At 39.7% G+C, this 21,944-nt stretch overlaps 1 protein-coding gene across 1 annotated transcript; it reads left to right on the top strand.

Moving 5' to 3' along the window:
- Positions 1-3: 3 nt before the first annotated feature.
- On the top strand, positions 4-20,676 carry LOC311058724 (uncharacterized protein; the record flags this gene model as incomplete). The annotated part of the gene is made up of 8 exons (XM_084076187.1): positions 4-176; positions 622-731; positions 896-1,014; positions 1,291-1,455; positions 2,430-2,566; positions 3,159-3,301; positions 6,156-6,250; positions 20,638-20,676. The coding sequence occupies exons 1-8, from the start codon at positions 73-75 to the stop codon at positions 20,674-20,676; spliced, it is 912 nt and encodes a 303-aa protein (XP_083932313.1). The 5' UTR covers positions 4-72.
- Positions 20,677-21,944: the final 1,268 nt, after the last annotated feature.

The following is a 21,944-nucleotide window of genomic DNA, read 5'->3' as shown; positions in this document are numbered from 1 at the left end:
AGAGAAGTGTTTGCTCAGGTGGAGTCTCCATCCCTGACCCAGGAGAACCTGGAGGACCCAGACTTCATCAGGATGTGGTTCCAGATCAAACTGCTGCCTCTGCTGCCTACAGTTCCCATAAGCCTCCTCGACTGCCTCAGCTTTAAGAACTTCACCTGTCCTGTTTACCAAGCCCTGTGAGTTGTCCCGTTTATAAAGGGAATGCTATCTTCTCTAGAACATAACTGTTTCCCAAACATTTTCAGCTTGAGACCTGAAAGATACATTTGGTGACTTCCTGGGACCTAAACTTTTAAGAAAAATCATTATGAATTATAAAGTATGCATATTTAAAAAAAATGCTTAAAATCTTCTGAAAATCTTTTGTATTCCTTTTCCTTTTCTTTCATTTCTGAAAATCTGTTGATTTAAAAAAAAAAAAAGGATTGTGGGACTTTGTTTATTTTTGAAAAAACAAAAAACAAGCAGGATATTTACTTTACCTTACTTTAATTCATAAAACCTGGTCTGTGACCCAAAAATGGGTCAAGAGTAAGACCCTACGTTTGGAAAACACTTATAGTCGAAATACACAAAATAGTCCCGGAATAATGATACATTTCTTTGCATTGCTGGGTCCAGAGTAAAAGACCTGAGTCATCATATGCGTCTCATGGATCCTGATCACAACCACAGCCCAGTGATGTACGAACACTTCATCCATTCCTTCTTGCTACATCACAACACGTCCGGTAAGTGAACCAAGTAGCCATAGCTAGAGACAAGCTCAGAGGACCATTTGTCTGCAGATGTACAGGAATTTCTGTTGCTTTCAGAGTACATTTTTGAGTAAAACATTACTCTATTCTAATACTATACTATTATAGCCTACACTGACTTGTGTATTTATCTTCAGATCCTCAGTGTGTCTCCTCATCCAGCCATAGTGCAGAATGGCTGGAGGAGAACTTTGGATTCTTCTCCATGTTCGCCCCCATCACAGACTTCTATGACCTCAACCGTGACTTCTCTGGAGTGAGTGTGGATAATCTGAACATTTTTACTGAAAACATTGATTTGATTGTTTGTACTTGACACTACAATTTCAGTAGCTTAATAACCTTTCAACCTGGCGTATATTTTGGGCATGTCATCACAGGATTGCAAGATTTTCAAAAACGTAATAGCTGATTTGCGAGTGTGACATTATAATTCGATTACGTATAAAATAGGGCTTCAGTGGTTAAATCTCATATCCTGCCCTCTCCTATTATGTCCTGTCTGTCTCTCTCTTGTCTTAAACGTGTCCAGATGGAGGTTCTACACCTCCTGACTCCGAAGCAGACTGCAGAGATGCTGCTGGTGCCTACTCCTCCAGAGAAAGACGTCATCATCCATGCAGTGTTTGACCATCTGACACAGTCTCAAGGAGACTTTCCTGAGTTCCTGCACCACCTGGTTCTGCTCGCTAGAGAGGTAACCTCATCTGTAGAGCGTCTTATGACAGCTTAAAAAACGTACAGCAAAATATAATAGTAATTATAATAATAATAATTATTATTATAATGCATGGACTTTTATTTTATTTCTTAGGTTAAGCCACCCTGTGATGTCTACCAAGTCATGTGAGTGTGTTGTGATGATGTTAAATGGCTTACATTTTAAAGGGGCTACACCATGAATGTAAAAAAAAAATATTATATATAAATATTGCCCCCCAACAACCCCGTGGTCAACAATTGGTATTTTCTTGTGCGCCTGGCGTATTTCATCCAATTAAATGATAACTTCATGAAGACATTTGGAAAGTCTTTTTCCAATGTATTTTGCATTGTATTCTTGAATGTGAGGCTGTTGTCCTTTTACCATAATATTTAATATTGTCTGACCACATTACCACCAAGATAAAAGTCTTGTAAATGTATTGCATGAATGAACAGGTATCGCAAATAAAGTGATTCCAGTTGCATTTCTGATCTGGTGTCCCGTCTAATATGTCTCTATCCACTAATATGTCTCTATCCACAACGTCAGGCCTATGTCAGTGAGTCGTTCATCCCAGAAGAGAAAGTCCAGGAGCTGGGGCCTGCGTCACGCAACGCCACTACTGATGACATCACCATGTGGAACATCACACAGATTGACACATTGTATTGTGTTCTTTAATGGACTCTTCAGATGGGGAGTGGGATTCATCTCTGGTAAGTATACAAATGATCTTTGATTCATTGATGGTGTTATTGACAAATATACATGGGGGCGGCAGTGGCTCAGGAGGTAGAGCGTCTGTCTGTTTGTCTGTCTGTCTGGCTGGCTGGCAGGCAGTGTAATCAGTGTAAAAGTGAGAAAACATAATGTGTTGTGATTATATTTACACGTTTTTGCATGCGTGTTCGTAAATGTGTGCAGTACATGTATATGGCACTAACACATTTTTTGTCACCATCAAGGCCAAGGCCATCATTTCCAAGTATCTGACTAAGGCGGGCAACAGTCTTGGCAGTGCAGAGCTCAGTTGTGTCAAGGGACCCAACCTGTGTTCCCTGGATACCAGTGTCCTACAGACCATCTCAGAGGACACCCTCAGGTGAGGGGTGTTGGGGAGGGAGCCAGTAGTATCGTAAATCATGTTTACTTTAGTATTTCTTCACTACTTGCACACACTTGAACATCGACATTAATCCAAAAAAATATTATTATAAAAAATAAATTGGGAATATTTTGGGCTTTATTGACAGTGTATAGTAGAGCGAGACAGGAAACAGGGAGAGAGAGATGGGGAATGACATGCAGCAAAGGTTGTCGGGACTGGGATTCAAACTCGCAACACTCTGTCAGACTGTATTAGAGCCTATATATGGTATGCGCCTGGACCGCTAGGCCAACGGGCGCCCCACCCAAAACTATTTTTAACCTAATTAACCCTGGCATCCGTATTTTGGGCTGGCAAAAATAAGAATCAATTATTATTTTATAGAAATAAAAGTCCTAATAATAATAATTCACGCATTTTCACAAATAAAAAAGAAAGTAGTAAAATTAGCATACATTTCTACAAGCAACATCGTACAACAAATTATAAAAGAGTGAATTTTAGAGACTGAATAAATTACATTTGTGGTTGAAAATGTGGTAGCACTCTTTTGAGATGTGTGCTGTGTGTCTCCTGGTGTTTCCAGTAATTCCAGTTTGCTGGTAGTGTCCAGCTGTACGCTGGAGAAGAAGAAAGTGCTCTTTAACATCGCAGAAAAAGCCTTCTCTGGACTCAGCCGCACTACAGCTATCAGCACTACCAGCTTCCAGAATACAGAGCCATTTTTGGGTAAGCAAGCATTCATTCACATTTACATGCGTACAAACACATACGATACGATACGATACGATAATACTTTATTGTCAGTTCACACTGAAATTTGTCTTGCGACCCAGCAGCCATGTATGCAACAATAAACAGTTCACACATTTGACATGACACAAGAAAAACAAAACACAATACAAAATACATACATAAAGACATACAAAGACAAGAGCAATGTCCACCTCTCAGCCTACCCTTGGCCTATAAATCCTGATTAAGCCTCAATGTCGTCTGATGGACAAAGGACCTCTTCAGTTTGACCTTATTGTATGTAGGAACACCGTATCTCCTTCCTGAAGGCAGCAACCTATATTCTCCATACAAAGCATGGCTAGTGTTTGAAGTGATATTCCTTGCCAACCTTATCATACTATCATTATACGTAGTTGTATAGAGCCTCTGAAGTGGCTGTCCAACAATCTTTGAACAAATGTTCAGTTGCTGCAGCAGTTGTGACTTTAAGGCTACAGACAGACATCTATACCAGGTGGTACTACAGTACTGAAGAACACTCATTATAACAGAAGTGAAAAACAAAAGAAGAATCTGTCTACTAGCACCAAAAGATCTCAAACGGCGAAGGAAATAGACTCTTTGCTTTGTCTTCTTACCCACTGATTCAATCTGTTCTTTCCATGACAGAAGGTGGTCAATTACTACTCCTAGGTATATATACGAACATACCTGGTTGATACTGTATATTGCAGTGGTTCTCAAACATTTCCATGTCAAGGACCCCAAGTTCATACACAACTGTCTGTACTTTGATTTGATCCACAGATTGCAGGAGTTTAGCCATCAGTAGCTTGTAGATAACTTGTGAGCTTGTAGATCTGCTATTGTCACTATATTTATATGGTGACAAATATATATTTGTGTCTAAAATACAGTATTTTTGCTTGACTTTTTCAGCTGTGGCGTGGCTGTACATCGGACCTGATATCTTGGCCAACACAGATGTGGACTGAGGGGACCGTCCCAGACTGCACTACTGCAAGGTTTGTTTAACATAACATGACACATGTGCAAATCAAAACCGTTTAGATCTAACTATCTAATGTTAGCATATGGACATTTTCTTGGGGTCAGTCCATTGTCCGTTTTTAAGGAGGCATTGCCAATATATATACTCTGTAGCTTAACTCTTTGACTGCCATATCAACAGTGTAATAGTGTGCCACTGCTGCCAGCAAAAACAGTGATTTTTACTGTATCAGTTTGCATAGAAAAATACTGTACTTGTACTTCTATCCACTACAGCTCAGAGGCAAATATTGTACCTTTAATCCACTACAATTGTTAGAAAACTTTAGTTACTTTTGATTTTGGTTATTGTTTAAAAAAACATAGGGTACATTAACCACTTCAGCCCCATTTAAACTTTGGCTATTTGAAAATGGCAGATCTACAAGCTCACAATGCAACATGTTGTGAGCTTGTTGGCTTACAAGCTCACTTGTCAGCTTGTAGGTCACTTGTGAGCTTGTAGATCTGCTATTGTCTATTGATATGCATGTACTTTCATAGCTTTGTGTCTAAAATATTGTATTTATTTGTTTACAGCTCAGGCTGCGGACCCAGGTGACAGACACACCATCCCAGACGTACTGCAAGGTGTGTAACTATCTAATGTTGGCTTATTGACATTGTCTGGAGGTCAAATACTAGTAGGTTATGGGGGTTTGTGGTCTAATGCAAATCTCTTTTGTAATGTCAAAGAGCTCTTTGACAATTCAATAGTTTGAGAACCACTGGTATTCAGGTGACAAGTATGTGTTGCTTCAATTTTCTATAGAGTTGTCAGCTGACTGAAAGGTGATAATAGGGGGGTGATTAGAGGTGTGGCTAGGGGTTGAATAAATGATCCATTGTTGATGCCCATTAACAGGCTCTGATTGTGTATCCTCTGTGTCTGTCTTACCCATATGTGGCCAATGTTTCAGCACAATATGACAGTTTTCAAGATCGATCTTGGCACTGTTTCTTTGCTATTGTCCAGTTTATAGAAAGCTATATGCTTATAGCCATCATTGCTTTGTGTTTGTTTAGTAACAGGGAACAGCCTGTCTCTGCAGGTCCTTTTTAAACAGAAAATTAAGGTTGTGTTGGCAATTTCATCCAACCATAATCAACAACTTGATTGTATAGGATGTGTCCTGTATGAGTTCTCTCTCCTGATTGGATGAAATTGGTCTCTCAAAATCACAATTTCGTTTTAAAGGCAGTTACTGTATTCACCCAGAAGCAGTATACTAGCAGTCGCACCCTTACTTAACTGTACTAGTATGTGTTTGCATACTGGTACAGTTGTGTAGTTAACTGGTATAGTTGCTGTGTTTTCACGTCGTGGATGCAATGTATTATTTAGTACATTTGTTTCCGTTTGGAAGTATGCTTTAATAAGTACCTGACATACAAACATGCTCACTTCTGTGTGCCTAAGTGTCTTTGGGTCATTCCAGGGCCAGTGTTAAAAAAAATAGCAGATATACAAGCTCATAGCACAGCACCAAGTGAGCTTGTAGAGTAGAGTCGGGCTGCGGTAACTGATGAAGTGGTTGATTTGGTTGATTTAGCTTTTGAGTGTTTTGAAATATTGGAGATACTGTCCTGGGGCTGCACAGTCAACTGGTTTTGTTCAATTTTCCATATTTCCGCTTCCTTTAGGAATTCAATAAACACGACGCTTTTGGCTCATACCATTGCGTTCTATCCTATCCTTGTCCTTTATTGCGCACGCACGCACGCACACACGCACACACGCACACACGCACACTTCAGAGATGGATAAATTCAGTATTTTCTTTATGACCTGTAGGTGGTGCATCCCTTTCCTATGTGAGAAGTGCCGCTGGCTCCAATGTCAACATGGACCTGGATACCTTTGTCAATCTGGACCCGAGTGTTGTACAGGTTAGTGGCGTGTGCGTGCGTACGTGCGTCCTTGTGGTTGTGAAAGGCAAGTGGTTAATGTATGTTTTTATAATATAATAATTTATATCTACAATAACTAGTAACTAAAGTTTTCAAATAATTGTAGTGGAGTAACAGTACAATATTTGCCTCTGAGAACAATTTTTTCATACGTCTTTTAAGTACATGTAAAATAATAAAAGCTTAAAAATACTAAAAAGAAGGAAAAACGTTGCGACGCTGAGGAGCGTGTACAGAAGCAGCCTTCCCCCTCCATTGGCGCTCCCATATAATGGGAATTCAATACCCATATAACAATGAATTCAATACCCATACCCATATAACAATGAATTCAATACCTTTTTATAGAATGTCATATCAGAAGACCGAGCCTCGCAGTGTAAAGAATAGTTCTACCCTTCCAGTCTTGAAGTCTGTCTTGAAGGGATCCGATCGCCGTGGCCGATAGAGCAAGCTCTGAAGCTCAGATAAATGCCTCCTCTGACTGAAAGGAGCCTTGCCTTTAGGGAAGTGTGTCAATAGGATTTATCTGTTGATACGTCCTAACATTAATCGAGTGTTGATTCCAACTCGTTGGAATCTATAAGCGAATAATATAATAAAGCCCCTCCCTACCGGCGTCTATAAGGTTTATGAGTGCATTTATTTAATGTTGCATATGTTGCACTCTGACTGTACTCTTGCCTTGAAGACGGCCGTGTCTGCAGGGATATGGCTCTTGTCTGGAAGGGTATAACTATCTCTATTCTCTACGCTGCAAGGGTCTGTCTTCTGATGTGACAATTCTATAAAAAGCGCAAATGTGAAGCTAGACTTCTGGTCATTAAATTTGTGCAATTATAATGCTCGGAGGAGGTTGGCCCCCAGACGTGCGGCACGCAAGCCTACCGAACTACTGGTGCCCACGAACCAGCCCCCAACTATGGGTTAAATAGTACCACTGCCTAGTCTCGGAGGAGGTTGGCCCCCAGACGTGCGGCACGCAAGCCTACCGAACTACTGGTGCCCACGAAACCAGCCCCCAACTATGGGTTAAATAGTACCACTGCCTCGTCTCGGAGGAGGTTGGCCCCCAGACGTGCGGCACGCAAGCTTACCGAACTACTGGTGCCCACGAACCAGCCCCCAACTATGGGTTAAATAGTACCACTGCCTCGTCTCGGAGGAGGTTGGCCCCCAGACGTGCGGCACGCAAGCTTACCGAACTACTGGTGCCCACGAACCAGCCCCCAACTATGGGTTAAATAGTACCACTGCCTAGTCTCGGAGGATGTTGGCCCCCAGACGTGCGGCACGCAAGCCTACCGAACTACTGGTGCCCCAGCTCCACTGGTTCCAGACCAGTCTGGAAGCTGTTCCTCTCCAAGGCCTCTGGGGTGTTGGATGCAGCTCTGGATCTTCTTGCCAACACGGTACAAAAACTAGATCTAACCAGACACTGAAATAAACTGAAACTAAACTGCTAAGTGTAATGGCAAAGATAGAATGACCAATCACTGTATACCAGTGGTAATAGCCTAACTCAAACATCCTCACAATGTCTCAAATTTCTCACGCACGCACGCACGCACGCACACACACACACACACACACACTTCAGAGATGGATAAATTCAGTATTTTCTTTATGACCTGTAGGTGGTGCATCCCTTTCCTATGTGAGAAGTGCCGCTGCCTCCAATTTCAACATGGACCTGGATACCTTTGTCAAGCTGGACCCGAGTGTTGTACAGGTTAGTGGCGTGTGCGTGCGTACGTGCGTGCGTCCTTGTGGTTGTACATCTGGGAAAGGCAAGTAGTTAATGTATGTTTTTATAATATAATCATTTATATCTACAATAACTAGTAACTAAAGTTTTCAAATGATTGTAGTGGAGTAACAGTATACATTTGCCTCTGAGATGTAAGTAAAAGTATCGGCAATTGGAAATACTCCAGTAAAGTAAAAGTACCTTCTAATTGTTCTTAAGTACAGTACTTTAGTAAATGTACTTAGTTACTTTACACCACTGGATATTTCATACCAGTGTATTGAAGGATATTTCTTTCTCTTCCACAGGGAAGTCATGTGGCTCTGCTGGGGAAATCTCCAACGGTCAGTTTGTGTACACCGGATCAAAGTTTGGAGACTCTGCTACATCTGCATCTGTGATGAAGGGTAAGAACATTATAAATATATATATAATAAGAACTAGGGCTGGGACTCGATTAAAAACATTTATCAAATTAATTAGAGGCTTTGTAATGAATTATTCACAATTAATCACATTTTAATCGCATATCAATATTTTACTTGAGAACAGGGAAAGGCAATTTTTTCATACGTCTTTTACATGTAAAAAATAAAAGGCTTAAAAATACTAAAAAGAAGGAAAAACGTTGCGACGCTGAGGAGGAATATCCATTTTTTCGTTTCGGTAGTGACACCATTGTGTCAAAAAAAAATGTGTTCCCCCAAAAACCTGTTAGGAGTACGTTTCAGGCAATTTAAAGTTGATTGGTAGTGACTTTTTTTTTGGTCCCTAACATTCATCGAGCTCTGGACTTAGTAATTTTTTTGTCGTTTCGGTAGTGACACCATTGTGTCAAAAAAAAATTGTTCCCCCAAAAACCTGTTAGGAGTACGTTTCAGGCAATTTAAAGTTGATTGGTAGTGACTTTCTTTTTGGTCCCTAACATTCATCGAGCTCTGGACTTAGTCATTTTTTTTTTCGTTTCGGTAGTGACACCATTGTGTCAAAAAAAAAAATGTTCCCCCAAAAACCTGTTAGGAGTACGTTTCAGGCAATTTAGAGTTGATTGGTAGTACTTTGTAGTGACATTTTTTTTGGTCCCTAACATTCATCGAGCTCTGGACTTTTTCTAGTACATTTTCTTTTTTCACCATTGGGTCACTACCGAAACGAAAGTTTGTCCCTACCGAAACGAAAGTTAAATCCGAAAAAATCACTAAGTGTGGAAAAAATCGTCCCCCCAAAAACCTGTTAGGAGTACACTCGGAGCATTGTGCAGTTCAGAAGTGAGTATATCCTAGGATATACTAGCGCTTTTTCTGCCCGTCATCCTCCACCCTTCACATATCATCATTTTGAAGCTTAGGCTACTTAGGCGACTAACCAAGGGGCAACTTGAAGACCTGTTGAGTGTTGTTCAAGTGTGTATTTGCACTTCGTGAAGAAAAAAAAGCTGACATGACCAACGAGCTCAACTACATATTCTCCCACGCCCAAGTTCCCAAAAATAATCTCCTGGTCACAAGTTGGTGTACAAATTGAATGAACACTGGGGATTTGACTGTGTACGTTGTCCTCTTGCGTGTCTAGGACCAGCTGTGTGGGCGAGATCCCACCCTCGTCGATGACCAAAAAAAATTACTATGTCCAGACCTCGATGAATGTTAGGGACCAAAAAAAAAGTCACTACCAATCAGCTTTAAATAGCCTGAAACGTGCTCCTAACAGGTTTTTGGGGGAACAATTTTTTTTCTGTTTTCGTCACTCGTCACTAGTCGTCACTACCGAAACGGAAAATAAAAATCACAAAAAAATCACTACCAATCAGCTTTAAATTGCCTGAAACGTGCTCCTAACAGGTTTTTGGGGGAACAATTTTTTTTCTGTTTTCGTCACTCGTCACTTTTCGTCACTACCGAAACGGGGGAAAAAAATCACAAAAAAATCACTACCAATCAGCTTTAAATTGCCTGAAACGTGCTCCTAACAGGTTTTTGGGGGAACATTTTTTTTTCTGTTTTCGTCACTCGTCACTTTTCGTCACTACCGAAACGGAAAAAAAAATCACAAAAAAATCACTACCAATCAGCTTTAAATTGCCTGAAACGTGCTCCTAACAGGTTTTTGGGGGAACATTTTTTTTTCTGTTTTCGTCACTCGTCACTTTTCGTCACTACCGAAACGGAAAAAAAAATTGACAAAAAAATCACTACCAATCAGCTTTAAATTGCCTGAAACGTGCTCCTAACAGGTTTTTGGGGGAACAATTTTTTTTCTGTTTTCGTCACTCGTCACTCGTCACTTTTCGTCACTACCGAAACGGAAAAAAAAAATCACAAAAAAATCACTACCAATCAGCTTTAAATTGCCTGAAACGTGCTCCTAACAGGTTTTTGGGGGAACATTTTTTTTTTTGTTTTCGTCACTCGTCACTTTTCGTCACTACCGAAACGGAAAAAAAAAATCACAAAAAAATCACTACCAATCAGCTTTAAATTGCCTGAAACGTGCTCCTAACAGGTTTTTGGGGGAACAATTTTTTTTCTGTTTTCGTCACTCGTCACTTTTCGTCACTACCGAAACGGAAAAAAAGAATTCACAAAAAAGTCACCACCAATCAGCTTTAAATAGCCTGAAACGTGCTCCTAACAGGTTTTTGGGGGAACAATTTTTTTTCTGTTTTCGTCACTCGTCACTTTTCGTCACTACCGAAACGGAAAAAAACAATTCACAAAAAAATCACCACCAATCAGCTTTAAATTGCCTGAAACGTGCTCCTAACAGGTTTTTGGGGGAACAATTTTTTTTCTGTTTTCGTCACTCGTCACTTTTCGTCACAACCGAAACGGAAAAAAAAAATCACAAAAAAATCACTACCAATCAGCTTTAAATTGCCTGAAACGTGCTCCTAACAGGTTTTTGGGGGAACATTTTTTTTTCTGTTTTCGTCACTCGTCACTTTTCGTCACTACCGAAACGGAAAAAAAAAATCACAAAAAAATCACTACCAATCAGCTTTAAATTGCCTGAAACGTGCTCCTAACAGGTTTTTGGGGGAACAATTTTTTTTCTGTTTTCGTCACTCGTCACTTTTCGTCACTACCGAAACGGAAGAAAAAAATCACAAAAAAATCACTACCAATCAGCTTTAAATTGCCTGAAACTTGCTCCTAACAGGTTTTTGGGGGAACATTTTTTTTTCTGTTTTCGTCACTCGTCACTTTTCGTCACTACCGAAACGGAAAAAAAAAATCACAAAAAAATCACTACCAATCAGCTTTAAATTGCCTGAAACGTGCTCCTAACAGGTTTTTGGGGGAACAATTTTTTTTATGTTTTCGTCACTCGTCACTTTTCGTCACTACCGAAACGGGAAAAAAAAATCACAGAAAAATCACTACCAATCAGCTTTAAATTGCCTGAAACGTGCTCCTAACAGGTTTTTGGGGGAACAATTTCTTTTCTGTTTTCGTCACTCGTCACTTTTCGTCACTACCGAAACGGAAAGAAAAATCACAAAAAAATCACTACCAATCAGCTTTAAATTGCCTGAAACGTGCTCCTAACAGGTTTTTGGGGGAACAATTTTTTTTCTGTTTTCGTCACTCGTCACTTTTCGTCACTACAGAAACGGAAAAAAAACATTCACAAAAAAATCACTACCAATCAGCTTTAAATTGCCTGAAACGTGCTCCTAACAGGTTTTTGGGGGAACAATTTTTTTTCTGTTTTCGTCACTCGTCACTTTTCGTCACTACCGAAACGGAAAAAAAGAATTCACAAAAAAGTCACCACCAATCAGCTTTAAATAGCCTGAAACGTGCTCCTAACAGGTTTTTGGGGGAACAATTTTTTTTGTTTTCGTCACTCGTCACTTTTCGTCACTACCGAAACGGAAAAAAAAATTGACAAAAAAATCACTACCAATCAGCTTTAAATTGCCTGAAACGTGCTCCTAACAGGTTTTTGGGGGAACAATTTTTTTTCTGTTTTCGTCACTCGTCACTTTTCGTCACTACCGAAACGGAAAAAAAAAATCACAAAAAAATCACTACCAATCAGCTTTAAATTGCCTGAAACGTGCTCCTAACAGGTTTTTGGGGGAACATTTTTTTTTTTGTTTTCGTCACTCGTCACTTTTCGTCACTACCGAAACGGAAAAAAAAAAATCACAAAAAAATCACTACCAATCAGCTTTAAATTGCCTGAAACGTGCTCCTAACAGTTTTTTGGGGGAACATTTTTTTTTCTGTTTTCGTCACTCGTCACTTTTCGTCACTACCGAAACGGAAAAAAAAAATCACAAAAAAATCACTACCAATCAGCTTTAAATTGCCTGAAACGTGCTCCTAACAGGTTTTTGGGGGAACAATTTTTTTTATGTTTTCGTCACTCGTCACTTTTCGTCACTACCGAAACGGGAAAAAAAATCACAGAAAAATCACTACCAATCAGCTTTAAATTGCCTGAAACGTGCTCCTAACAGGTTTTTGGGGGAACAATTTCTTTTCTGTTTTCGTCACTCGTCACTTTTCGTCACTACCGAAACGGAAAGAAAAATCACAAAAAAATCACTACCAATCAGCTTTAAATTGCCTGAAACGTGCTCCTAACAGGTTTTTGGGGGAACAATTTTTTTTCTGTTTTCGTCACTCGTCACTTTTCGTCACTACAGAAACGGAAAAAAAACATTCACAAAAAAATCACTACCAATCAGCTTTAAATTGCCTGAAACGTGCTCCTAACAGGTTTTTGGGGGAACATTTTTTTTTCTGTTTTCGTCACTCGTCACTTTTCGTCACTACCGAAACGGAAAAAAAGAATTCACAAAAAAGTCACCACCAATCAGCTTTAAATAGCCTGAAACGTGCTCCTAACAGGTTTTTGGGGGAACAATTTTTTTTCTGTTTTCGTCACTCGTCACTTTTCGTCACTACCGAAACGGAAAAAAAAATTGACAAAAAAATCACTACCAATCAGCTTTAAATTGCCTGAAACGTGCTCCTAACAGGTTTTTGGGGGAACAATTTTTTTTCTGTTTTCGTCACTCGTCACTTTTCGTCACTACCGAAACGGAAAAAAAAAATCACAAAAAAATCACTACCAATCAGCTTTAAATTGCCTGAAACGTGCTCCTAACAGGTTTTTGGGGGAACATTTTTTTTTTTGTTTTCGTCACTCGTCACTTTTCGTCACTACCGAAACGGAAAAAAAAAAATCACAAAAAAATCACTACCAATCAGCTTTAAATTGCCTGAAACGTGCTCCTAACAGGTTTTTGGGGGAACAATTTTTTTTCTGTTTTCGTCACTCGTCACTTTTCGTCACTACCGAAACGGAAAAAAAGAATTCACAAAAAAGTCACCACCAATCAGCTTTAAATAGCCTGAAACGTGCTCCTAACAGGTTTTTGGGGGAACAATTTTTTTTCTGTTTTCGTCACTCGTCACTTTTCGTCACTACCGAAACGGAAAAAAACAATTCACAAAAAAATCACCACCAATCAGCTTTAAATTGCCTGAAACGTGCTCCTAACAGGTTTTTGGGGGAACAATTTTTTTTCTGTTTTCGTCACTCGTCACTTTTCGTCACTACCGAAACGGAAAAAAAAATTCACAAAAAAATCACCACCAATCAGCTTTAAATTGCCTGAAACGTGCTCCTAACAGGTTTTTGGGGGAACAATTTTTTTTCTGTTTTCGTCACTCGTCACTTTTCGTCACTACCGAAACGGAAAAAAAGAATTCACAAAAAAGTCACCACCAATCAGCTTTAAATAGCCTGAAACGTGCTCCTAACAGGTTTTTGGGGGAACAATTTTTTTTATGTTTTCGTCACTCGTCACTTTTCGTCACTACCGAAACGGAAAAAAAGAATTCACAAAAAAGTCACCACCAATCAGCTTTAAATAGCCTGAAACGTGCTCCTAACAGGTTTTTGGGGGAACGTTTCTTTTTCTGTTTTCGTCACTCGTCACTTTTCGTCACTACCGAAACGGAAAAAAAAATTCACAAAAAAATCACTACCAAATCAGCTTTAAATTGCCTGAAACGTGCTCCTAACAGGCTTTTGGGGGAACAATTTTTTTTCTGTTTTCGTCACTCGTCACTTTGTCACTACCGAAACGGGAAAAAAAATTCACAAAAATCACTACCAATCAGCTTTAAATTGCCTGAAACGTGGTCCTAACAGGTTTTTGGGGGAACATTTTTTTTTCTGTTTTCGTCACTCGTCACTTTTCGTCACTACCCAAACGGAATAGAAAATTCACAAAAAAATCACTACCAATCAGCTTTAAATTGCCTGAAACGTGCTCCTAACAGGTTTTTGGGGGAACAATTTTTTTTCTGTTTTCGTCACTCGTCACTTTTCGTCACTACCGAAACGGGAAAAAAAATTCACAGAAAAATCACTACCAATCAGCTTTAAATTGCCTGAAACGTGCTCCTAACAGGTTTTTGGGGGAACGTTTTTTTTTCTGTTCTCGTCACTCGTCACTAGTCGTCACTACCGAAACGGAAAAAAAAAATCACAAAAAAATCACTACCAATCAGCTTTAAATTGCCTGAAACGTGCTCCTAACAGGTTTTTTGGGGAACATTTTTTTTTCTGTTTTCGTCACTCGTCACTTTTCGTCACTACCGAAACGGAAAAAAAATTCACAAAAAAATCACTACCAATCAGCTTTAAATAGCCTGAAACGTGCTCCTAACAGGTTTTTGGGGGAACATTTTTTTTTCTGTTTTCGTCACTCGTCACTTTTCGTCACTACCGAAACGGAAAAAAAAAATCACAAAAAAATCACTACCAAATCAGCTTTAAATTGCCTGAAACGTGCTCCTAACAGGCTTTTGGGGGAACAATTTTTTTTCTGTTTTCGTCACTCGTCACTTTTCGTCACTACCGAAACGGGAAAAAAAATTCACAGAAAAATCACTACCAATCAGCTTTAAATTGCCTGAAACGTGCTCCTAACAGGTTTTTGGGGGAACAATTTATTTTCTGTTTTCGTCACTCGTCACTTTTCGTCACTACCGAAACGGAAAAAAAAATCACAAAAAAATCACTACCAATCAGCTTTAAATAGCCTGAAACGTGCTCCTAACAGGTTTTTGGGGGAACATTTTTTTTTCTGTTTTCGTCACTCGTCACTTTTCGTCACTACCGAAACGGAAAGAAAAATCACAAAAAAATCACTACCAATCAGCTTTAAATTGCCTGAAACGTGCTCCTAACAGGTTTTTGGGGGAACAATTTTTTTTCTGTTTTCGTCACTCGTCACTTTTCGTCACTACAGAAACGGAAAAAAAACATTCACAAAAAAATCACTACCAATCAGCTTTAAATTGCCTGAAACGTGCTCCTAACAGGTTTTTGGGGGAACAATTTTTTTTCTGTTTTCGTCACTCGTCACTTTTCGTCACTACCGAAACGGAAAAAAAGAATTCACAAAAAAATCACCACCAATCAGCTTTAAATTGCCTGAAACGTGCTCCTAACAGGTTTTTGGGGGAACAATTTTTTTTATGTTTTCGTCACTCGTCACTTTTCGTCACTACCGAAACGGAAAAAAAGAATTCACAAAAAAGTCACCACCAATCAGCTTTAAATAGCCTGAAACGTGCTCCTAACAGGTTTTTGGGGGAACGTTTCTTTTTCTGTTTTCGTCACTCGTCACTTTTCGTCACTACCGAAACGGAAAAAAAAATTCACAAAAAAATCACTACCAAATCAGCTTTAAATTGCCTGAAACGTGCTCCTAACAGGCTTTTGGGGGAACAATTTTTTTTCTGTTTTCGTCACTCGTCACTTTGTCACTACCGAAACGGGAAAAAAAATTCACAAAAATCACTACCAATCAGCTTTAAATTGCCTGAAACGTGGTCCTAACAGGTTTTTGGGGGAACATTTTTTTTTCTGTTTTCGTCACTCGTCACTTTTCGTCACTACCGAAACGGAATAGAAAATTCACAAAAAAATCACTACCAATCAGCTTTAAATTGCCTGAAACGTGCTCCTAACAGGTTTTTGGGGGAACAATTTTTTTTCTGTTTTCGTCACTCGTCACTTTTCGTCACTACCGAAACGGGAAAAAAAATTCACAGAAAAATCACTACCAATCAGCTTTAAATTGCCTGAAACGTGCTCCTAACAGGTTTTTGGGGGAACGTTTTTTTTTCTGTTCTCGTCACTCGTCACTAGTCGTCACTACCGAAACGGAAAAAAAAAATCACAAAAAAATCACTACCAATCAGCTTTAAATTGCCTGAAACGTGCTCCTAACAGGTTTTTTGGGGAACATTTTTTTTTCTGTTTTCGTCACTCGTCACTTTTCGTCACTACCGAAACGGAAAAAAAATTCACAAAAAAATCACTACCAATCAGCTTTAAATAGCCTGAAACGTGCTCCTAACAGGTTTTTGGGGGAACATTTTTTTTTCTGTTTTCGTCACTCGTCACTTTTCGTCACTACCGAAACGGAAAAAAAAAATCACAAAAAAATCACTACCAAATCAGCTTTAAATTGCCTGAAACGTGCTCCTAACAGGCTTTTGGGGGAACAATTTTTTTTCTGTTTTCGTCACTCGTCACTTTTCGTCACTACCGAAACGGGAAAAAAAATTCACAGAAAAATCACTACCAATCAGCTTTAAATTGCCTGAAACGTGCTCCTAACAGGTTTTTGGGGGAACAATTTATTTTCTGTTTTCGTCACTCGTCACTTTTCGTCACTACCGAAACGGAAAAAAAAATCACAAAAAAATCACTACCAATCAGCTTTAAATAGCCTGAAACGTGCTCCTAACAGGTTTTTGGGGGAACATTTTTTTTTCTGTTTTCGTCACTCGTCACTTTTCGTCACTACCGAAACGGAAAAAAAAAATCACAAAAAAATCACTACCAAATCAGCTTTAAATTGCCTGAAACGTGCTCCTAACAGGCTTTTGGGGGAACAATTTTCTTTCTGTTTTCGTCACTCGTCACTTTTCGTCACTACCGAAACGGGAAAAAAAATTCACAAAAAAATCACTACCAATCAGCTTTAAATTGCCTGAAACGTGCTCCTAACAGGTTTTTGGGGGAACAATTTTTTTTATGTTTTCGTCACTCGTCACTTTTCGTCACTACCGAAACGGAAAAAAAAATCACAAAAAAATCACTACCAATCAGCTTTAAATTGCCTGAAACGTACTCCTAACATGTTTTTGGTGGAAAATTATTTTTTTTCGTTTCGGTAGTGTCACTACCGAAACGGAAAAAAATATACTAAGTCCAGAGCTCGATGAATGTTAGGGACCAAAAAAAAAGTCACTACCAATCAACTTTAAATTGCCTGAAACGTACTCCTAACAGGTTTTTGGGGGAACAATTTTTTTTTTTCGTTTCGGTAGTGTCACTACCGAAACGGAAAAAAATGTACTAAGTCCAGAGCTCGGTGAATGTTAGGGACAAAAAAAAAAGTCACTACCAATCAACTTTAAATTGCCTGAAACGTACTCCTAACATGTTTTTGGTGGAAAAAAAAATGTTTTCGTTTCGGTAGTGTCACTACCGAAACGGAAAAAAATGTACTAAGTCCAGAGCTCGATGAATGTTAGGGACCAAAAAAAAAGTCACTACCAATCAACTTTAAATTGCCTAAAACGTACTCCTAACAGGTTTTTGGGGGAACAATTTTTTTTTCGTTTCGGTAGTGTCACTACCGAAACGAAAAGAAAAAAAAGTCAGGCTATACTCTACTCAGAGTCATAAGTTTACAAAATGTACTAAAATGTACAGTGAACGTCTGTGCGGTTTGTGTTCATCACTGAAAATAACGTACATGTAAACTGATGTCATGTGCAGTTGGGGTGAAGAAACACAACCATTTCACTCCTAATAATACCTATTTGATTTGACATCCTGACTTGCTGCTGTAGCTGAGGCTTGAACCTGTTACCTGCGGCTCACTAGTCAGTGACTCTATCCATTCACCTACAGCTGTTTCCTTGGAATCTGCGGTTCTGAAACGTTTTGTTGTCAACCCCCCAAATTGACATGTATTTGGGCAGTGGACCCCAATGTGAAAAGATGTAGTGTCAGGCCCCCCCATGAAAAAGATTTATATTTATGCTGTAACACATTTTTTTAAAGTTATTTGTCTTGTTTGTTGTTCAAGTCAAACCACCAGGAAGGCTCTACTTGTCAGCCATCTGTTAGCTCAATGGGTTGAGACGCAGTATTCATGATCCAGAGGCCATGAGTTCAAATCCCATTGATGTCTTTCCTATGATTCTTTCCTTTGCAGACTGGCTTCCAGAAGATCAACTGAAAACTACCAGGAAGGCTGTACATGTCAGCCATCTGTTAGCTCAATGGGTTGAGACGCAGTATTCATGATCCAGAGGCCATGAGTTCAAATCCCATTGATGTCTTTCCTATGATTCTTTCCTTTGCAGACTGGCTTCCAGAAGATCAACTGAAAACTACCAGGAAGGCTATATTTGTCATCCAACTGTTAGCTCAATGGGTTGAGACGCAGTATACATGATCCAGAGGCCATGAGTTCAAATCCCACTGGTGTCTTTACTGTGATGCTTCCCTTTGCAGACTAACTTCTAGAAAAACAAGTTAAAACCACCAGGAAACCTGTAACTCTCAGCCAACAGCTTAGCTCAACTGGTAGAGCGTCTGTCCAATAACATGACTTGACCTGACTTGAGTGGGTTCGATTCCCACTCTGAGTCATGTGTCCCCGGTAACTTGGGGCAACGGATAAATTGACTGATATCCGTAGAATAACTTGTAGGAGTGTGCTGGTTCAAATCCAGTTCAACCCAGGACCGAGCGGTCCTGGGTTCGATTCCCACTAACGTCAAGTTAGTGACTTGACTCGAGTGGGAATCGATCCCAGTCAAGTCAAGTCAAGTCATGTTATTGGACAGACGCTCTACCAGTTGAGCTATGCTGTTGACTGAGAGTTACAGGTTTCCTGGTGGTTATAACTTTTTTTTTTTTTTTTAGAATTAACTTTTTTTCTAGAAGTTAGTCTGCAAAGGGAAGCATCACTAAGGATATCAGTCAATTTATCCGTTGCCCCAAGTTACCGGGGACACTTGACTCGAGTGGGAATCGAACCCAGTCAAGTCAAGTCAAGTCATGTTATTGGACAGACGCTCTACCAGTTGAGCTATGCTGTTGGCTGAGAGTTACAGGTTTCCTGGTGGTTATAACTTGTTTTTCTAGAAGTTAGTCTGCAAAGGGAAGCATCACTAAGGATATCAGTCAATTTATCCGTTGCCCCAAGTTACCGGGGACACTTGACTCGAGTGGGAATCGAACCCAGTCAAGTCAAGTCAAGTCATGTTATTGGACAGACGCTCTACCAGTTGAGCTATGCTGTTGGCTGAAAGTTACAGGTTTCCTGGTGGTTATAACTTGTTTTTTTAGAAGTTAGTCTGCAAAGGGAAGCATCACTAAGGTCAAGTTAGTGACTTGACTCGAGTGGGAATCGATCCCAGTCAAGTCAAGTCAAGTCATGTTATTGGACAGACGCTCTACCAGTTGAGCTATGCTGTTGACTGAGAGTTACAGGTTTCCTGGTGGTTATAACTTTTTTTTTTTTTTTTAGAATTAACTTTTTTTCTAGAAGTTAGTCTGCAAAGGGAAGCATCACTAAGGATATCAGTCAATTTATCCGTTGCCCCAAGTTACCGGGGACACTTGACTCGAGTGGGAATCGAACCCAGTCAAGTCAAGTCAAGTCATGTTATTGGACAGACGCTCTACCAGTTGAGCTATGCTGTTGGCTGAGAGTTACAGGTTTCCTGGTGGTTATAACTTGTTTTTCTAGAAGTTAGTCTGCAAAGGGAAGCATCACTAAGGATATCAGTCAATTTATCCGTTGCCCCAAGTTACCGGGGACACTTGACTCGAGTGGGAATCGAACCCAGTCAAGTCAAGTCAAGTCATGTTATTGGACAGACGCTTTACCAGTTGAGCTATGCTGTTGGCTGAAAGTTACAGGTTTCCTGGTGGTTATAACTTGTTTTTTTAGAAGTTAGTCTGCAAAGGGAAGCATCACTAAGGATATCAGTCAATTTATCCGTTGCCCCAAGTTACCGGGGACACTTGACTCGAGTGGGAATCGAACCCAGTCAAGTCATGTTATTGGACAGACGCTATATACGTATATTAGCATGCAAGGGTCTCTCTCTCACTCACTCACTCACTCACTCTCTCACTCTCTCACTCTCTCACTCACTCATATATATTACCTCCTTTCAGTAATATTCCAGCTGTCCGTTTGGAATTTTACTATAACCCCTCTGCTTTATTGTCTGGAAACCACCGGGAGGAGACGGCCTTCCCGGTGCCCACTGCTTGCACATCGATGGGTTATTTTTCAGTACCTGACATGAGGCTTGAACCAAGTACATTGTACAAGGTGCCCTGCGCCACCAGCCCTGTGACTAGTCCGCTGCGCCATTGGTACCGGCCAATCCTCACTGCTTTCCGGGCGGCTTTAGAGTAGTTCTTCTGGAACTCAGTCTTTAAAGGAAGGTTTCGGGGTAAAGAGTCAGTGGGGTTTGAACCCACAATCTCTGGAACATGTTAACAGTGTTGACAGTGACTCAACCCACTGTGCTACCAGCTGCCTTGCTGTGATGAGGTCTTCATTCCTCTTTGGTGAACAACACACAACAATAGAAAAACAAAAAAAAAAGATCTTTACAGCATATTATTTTGTCTATGGTTTGTTGTGCTGTTGCTTCTGAATGTTTAATGAACCCCAATGGAAACAAGCCTTTGGCTTTTCTGTCATTATCTAATTGGCCTTCAATCTTTAGCATGGCACAGTGGCCCACTGGATAAAGAGCCTGCCTGAGAAACAAAAGGTTAGGAGTTTGATTCTTAACCCTGACATTGTGTGAAAATAAATATATATATTCTTTTAAAGTCTTAAATATAAATCTTTTTCATGGGGGGCCCTGACACTACATCTTTTCACATTGAGGTCCACTGCCAAATACATGTTAATTTGGGGGGCCCTTGACAACAAAATGTTTTAGAACCACAGATTTAAGTAGAGCTGTAGCTGAATGGTTAGTGTGACTACCTGGTGAGCCGTAGGTTACAGGTTCAAGGCTCGGCCACTGCAGTCGGCACAGTCCGTCGATTCCCTACAAGACCATAGCACTGATTAGATCAGAAAGTCAGAATATAGAGCTTCAACTTAAAGCCAACCAAAAATGATTATTTAACACCTTTCAAATAACCCATTATGCACAGAGTTGAGAAGTAATCATCTGGATACAGTGTCTTCATATACATTCACATTGAAGTAATCTTTAAGGATACCTTTTTTTTAGGTAAGTTAAAAAGTTAAAGCTCTACATTGTGATACATACTAACTTTCGTTTCGATAGTGACACAAAAACGTTTCGGTAGTGACACAATGGTGACATTTTTTTTTACTCCACTACAAAGTACTACCAATCAATCTAAATTGCCTGAAACGTACTCCTTTTTGGGGGACGATTTTGGCCTCCACACTTAATGATTTTTTCGGATATAACTTTCGTTTCGGTAGTGACACAATGGTGAAAAGAAAATTACTCCACTACATAGTACTACCAATCAACTCTAAATTGCCTGAAACGTACTCCTAACAGGTTTTTGGGGGGACGATTTTGGCCTCTAAACTTAGTGATTTTTTTTTATTTAACTTTCGTTTCGGTAGTGACACAAAAACGTTTCGGTAGTGACACAATGGTGAAAAAAAATTACTCCACAACAAAGTACTACCAATCAATCTAAATTGCCTGAAACGTACTCCTAACAGGTTTTTGGGGGGAGGATTTTGGCCTCCACACTTAGTGATTTTTTCGGATTTAACTTTCGTTTCGGTAGACACAAATACGTTTCGGTAGTGACACAATGGTGAAAAAAAAATACTCT

The sequence above is a fragment of the Gymnoscopelus microlampas genome, assembly GCF_963454915.1.
Source record: "Gymnoscopelus microlampas genome assembly, chromosome: 13".
NCBI lineage: Eukaryota > Metazoa > Chordata > Actinopteri > Myctophiformes > Myctophidae > Gymnoscopelus > Gymnoscopelus microlampas.
The sequence above is the reverse complement of the archived record's forward strand: the minus strand, read 5'-3'. Positions and strand labels throughout refer to the sequence as shown.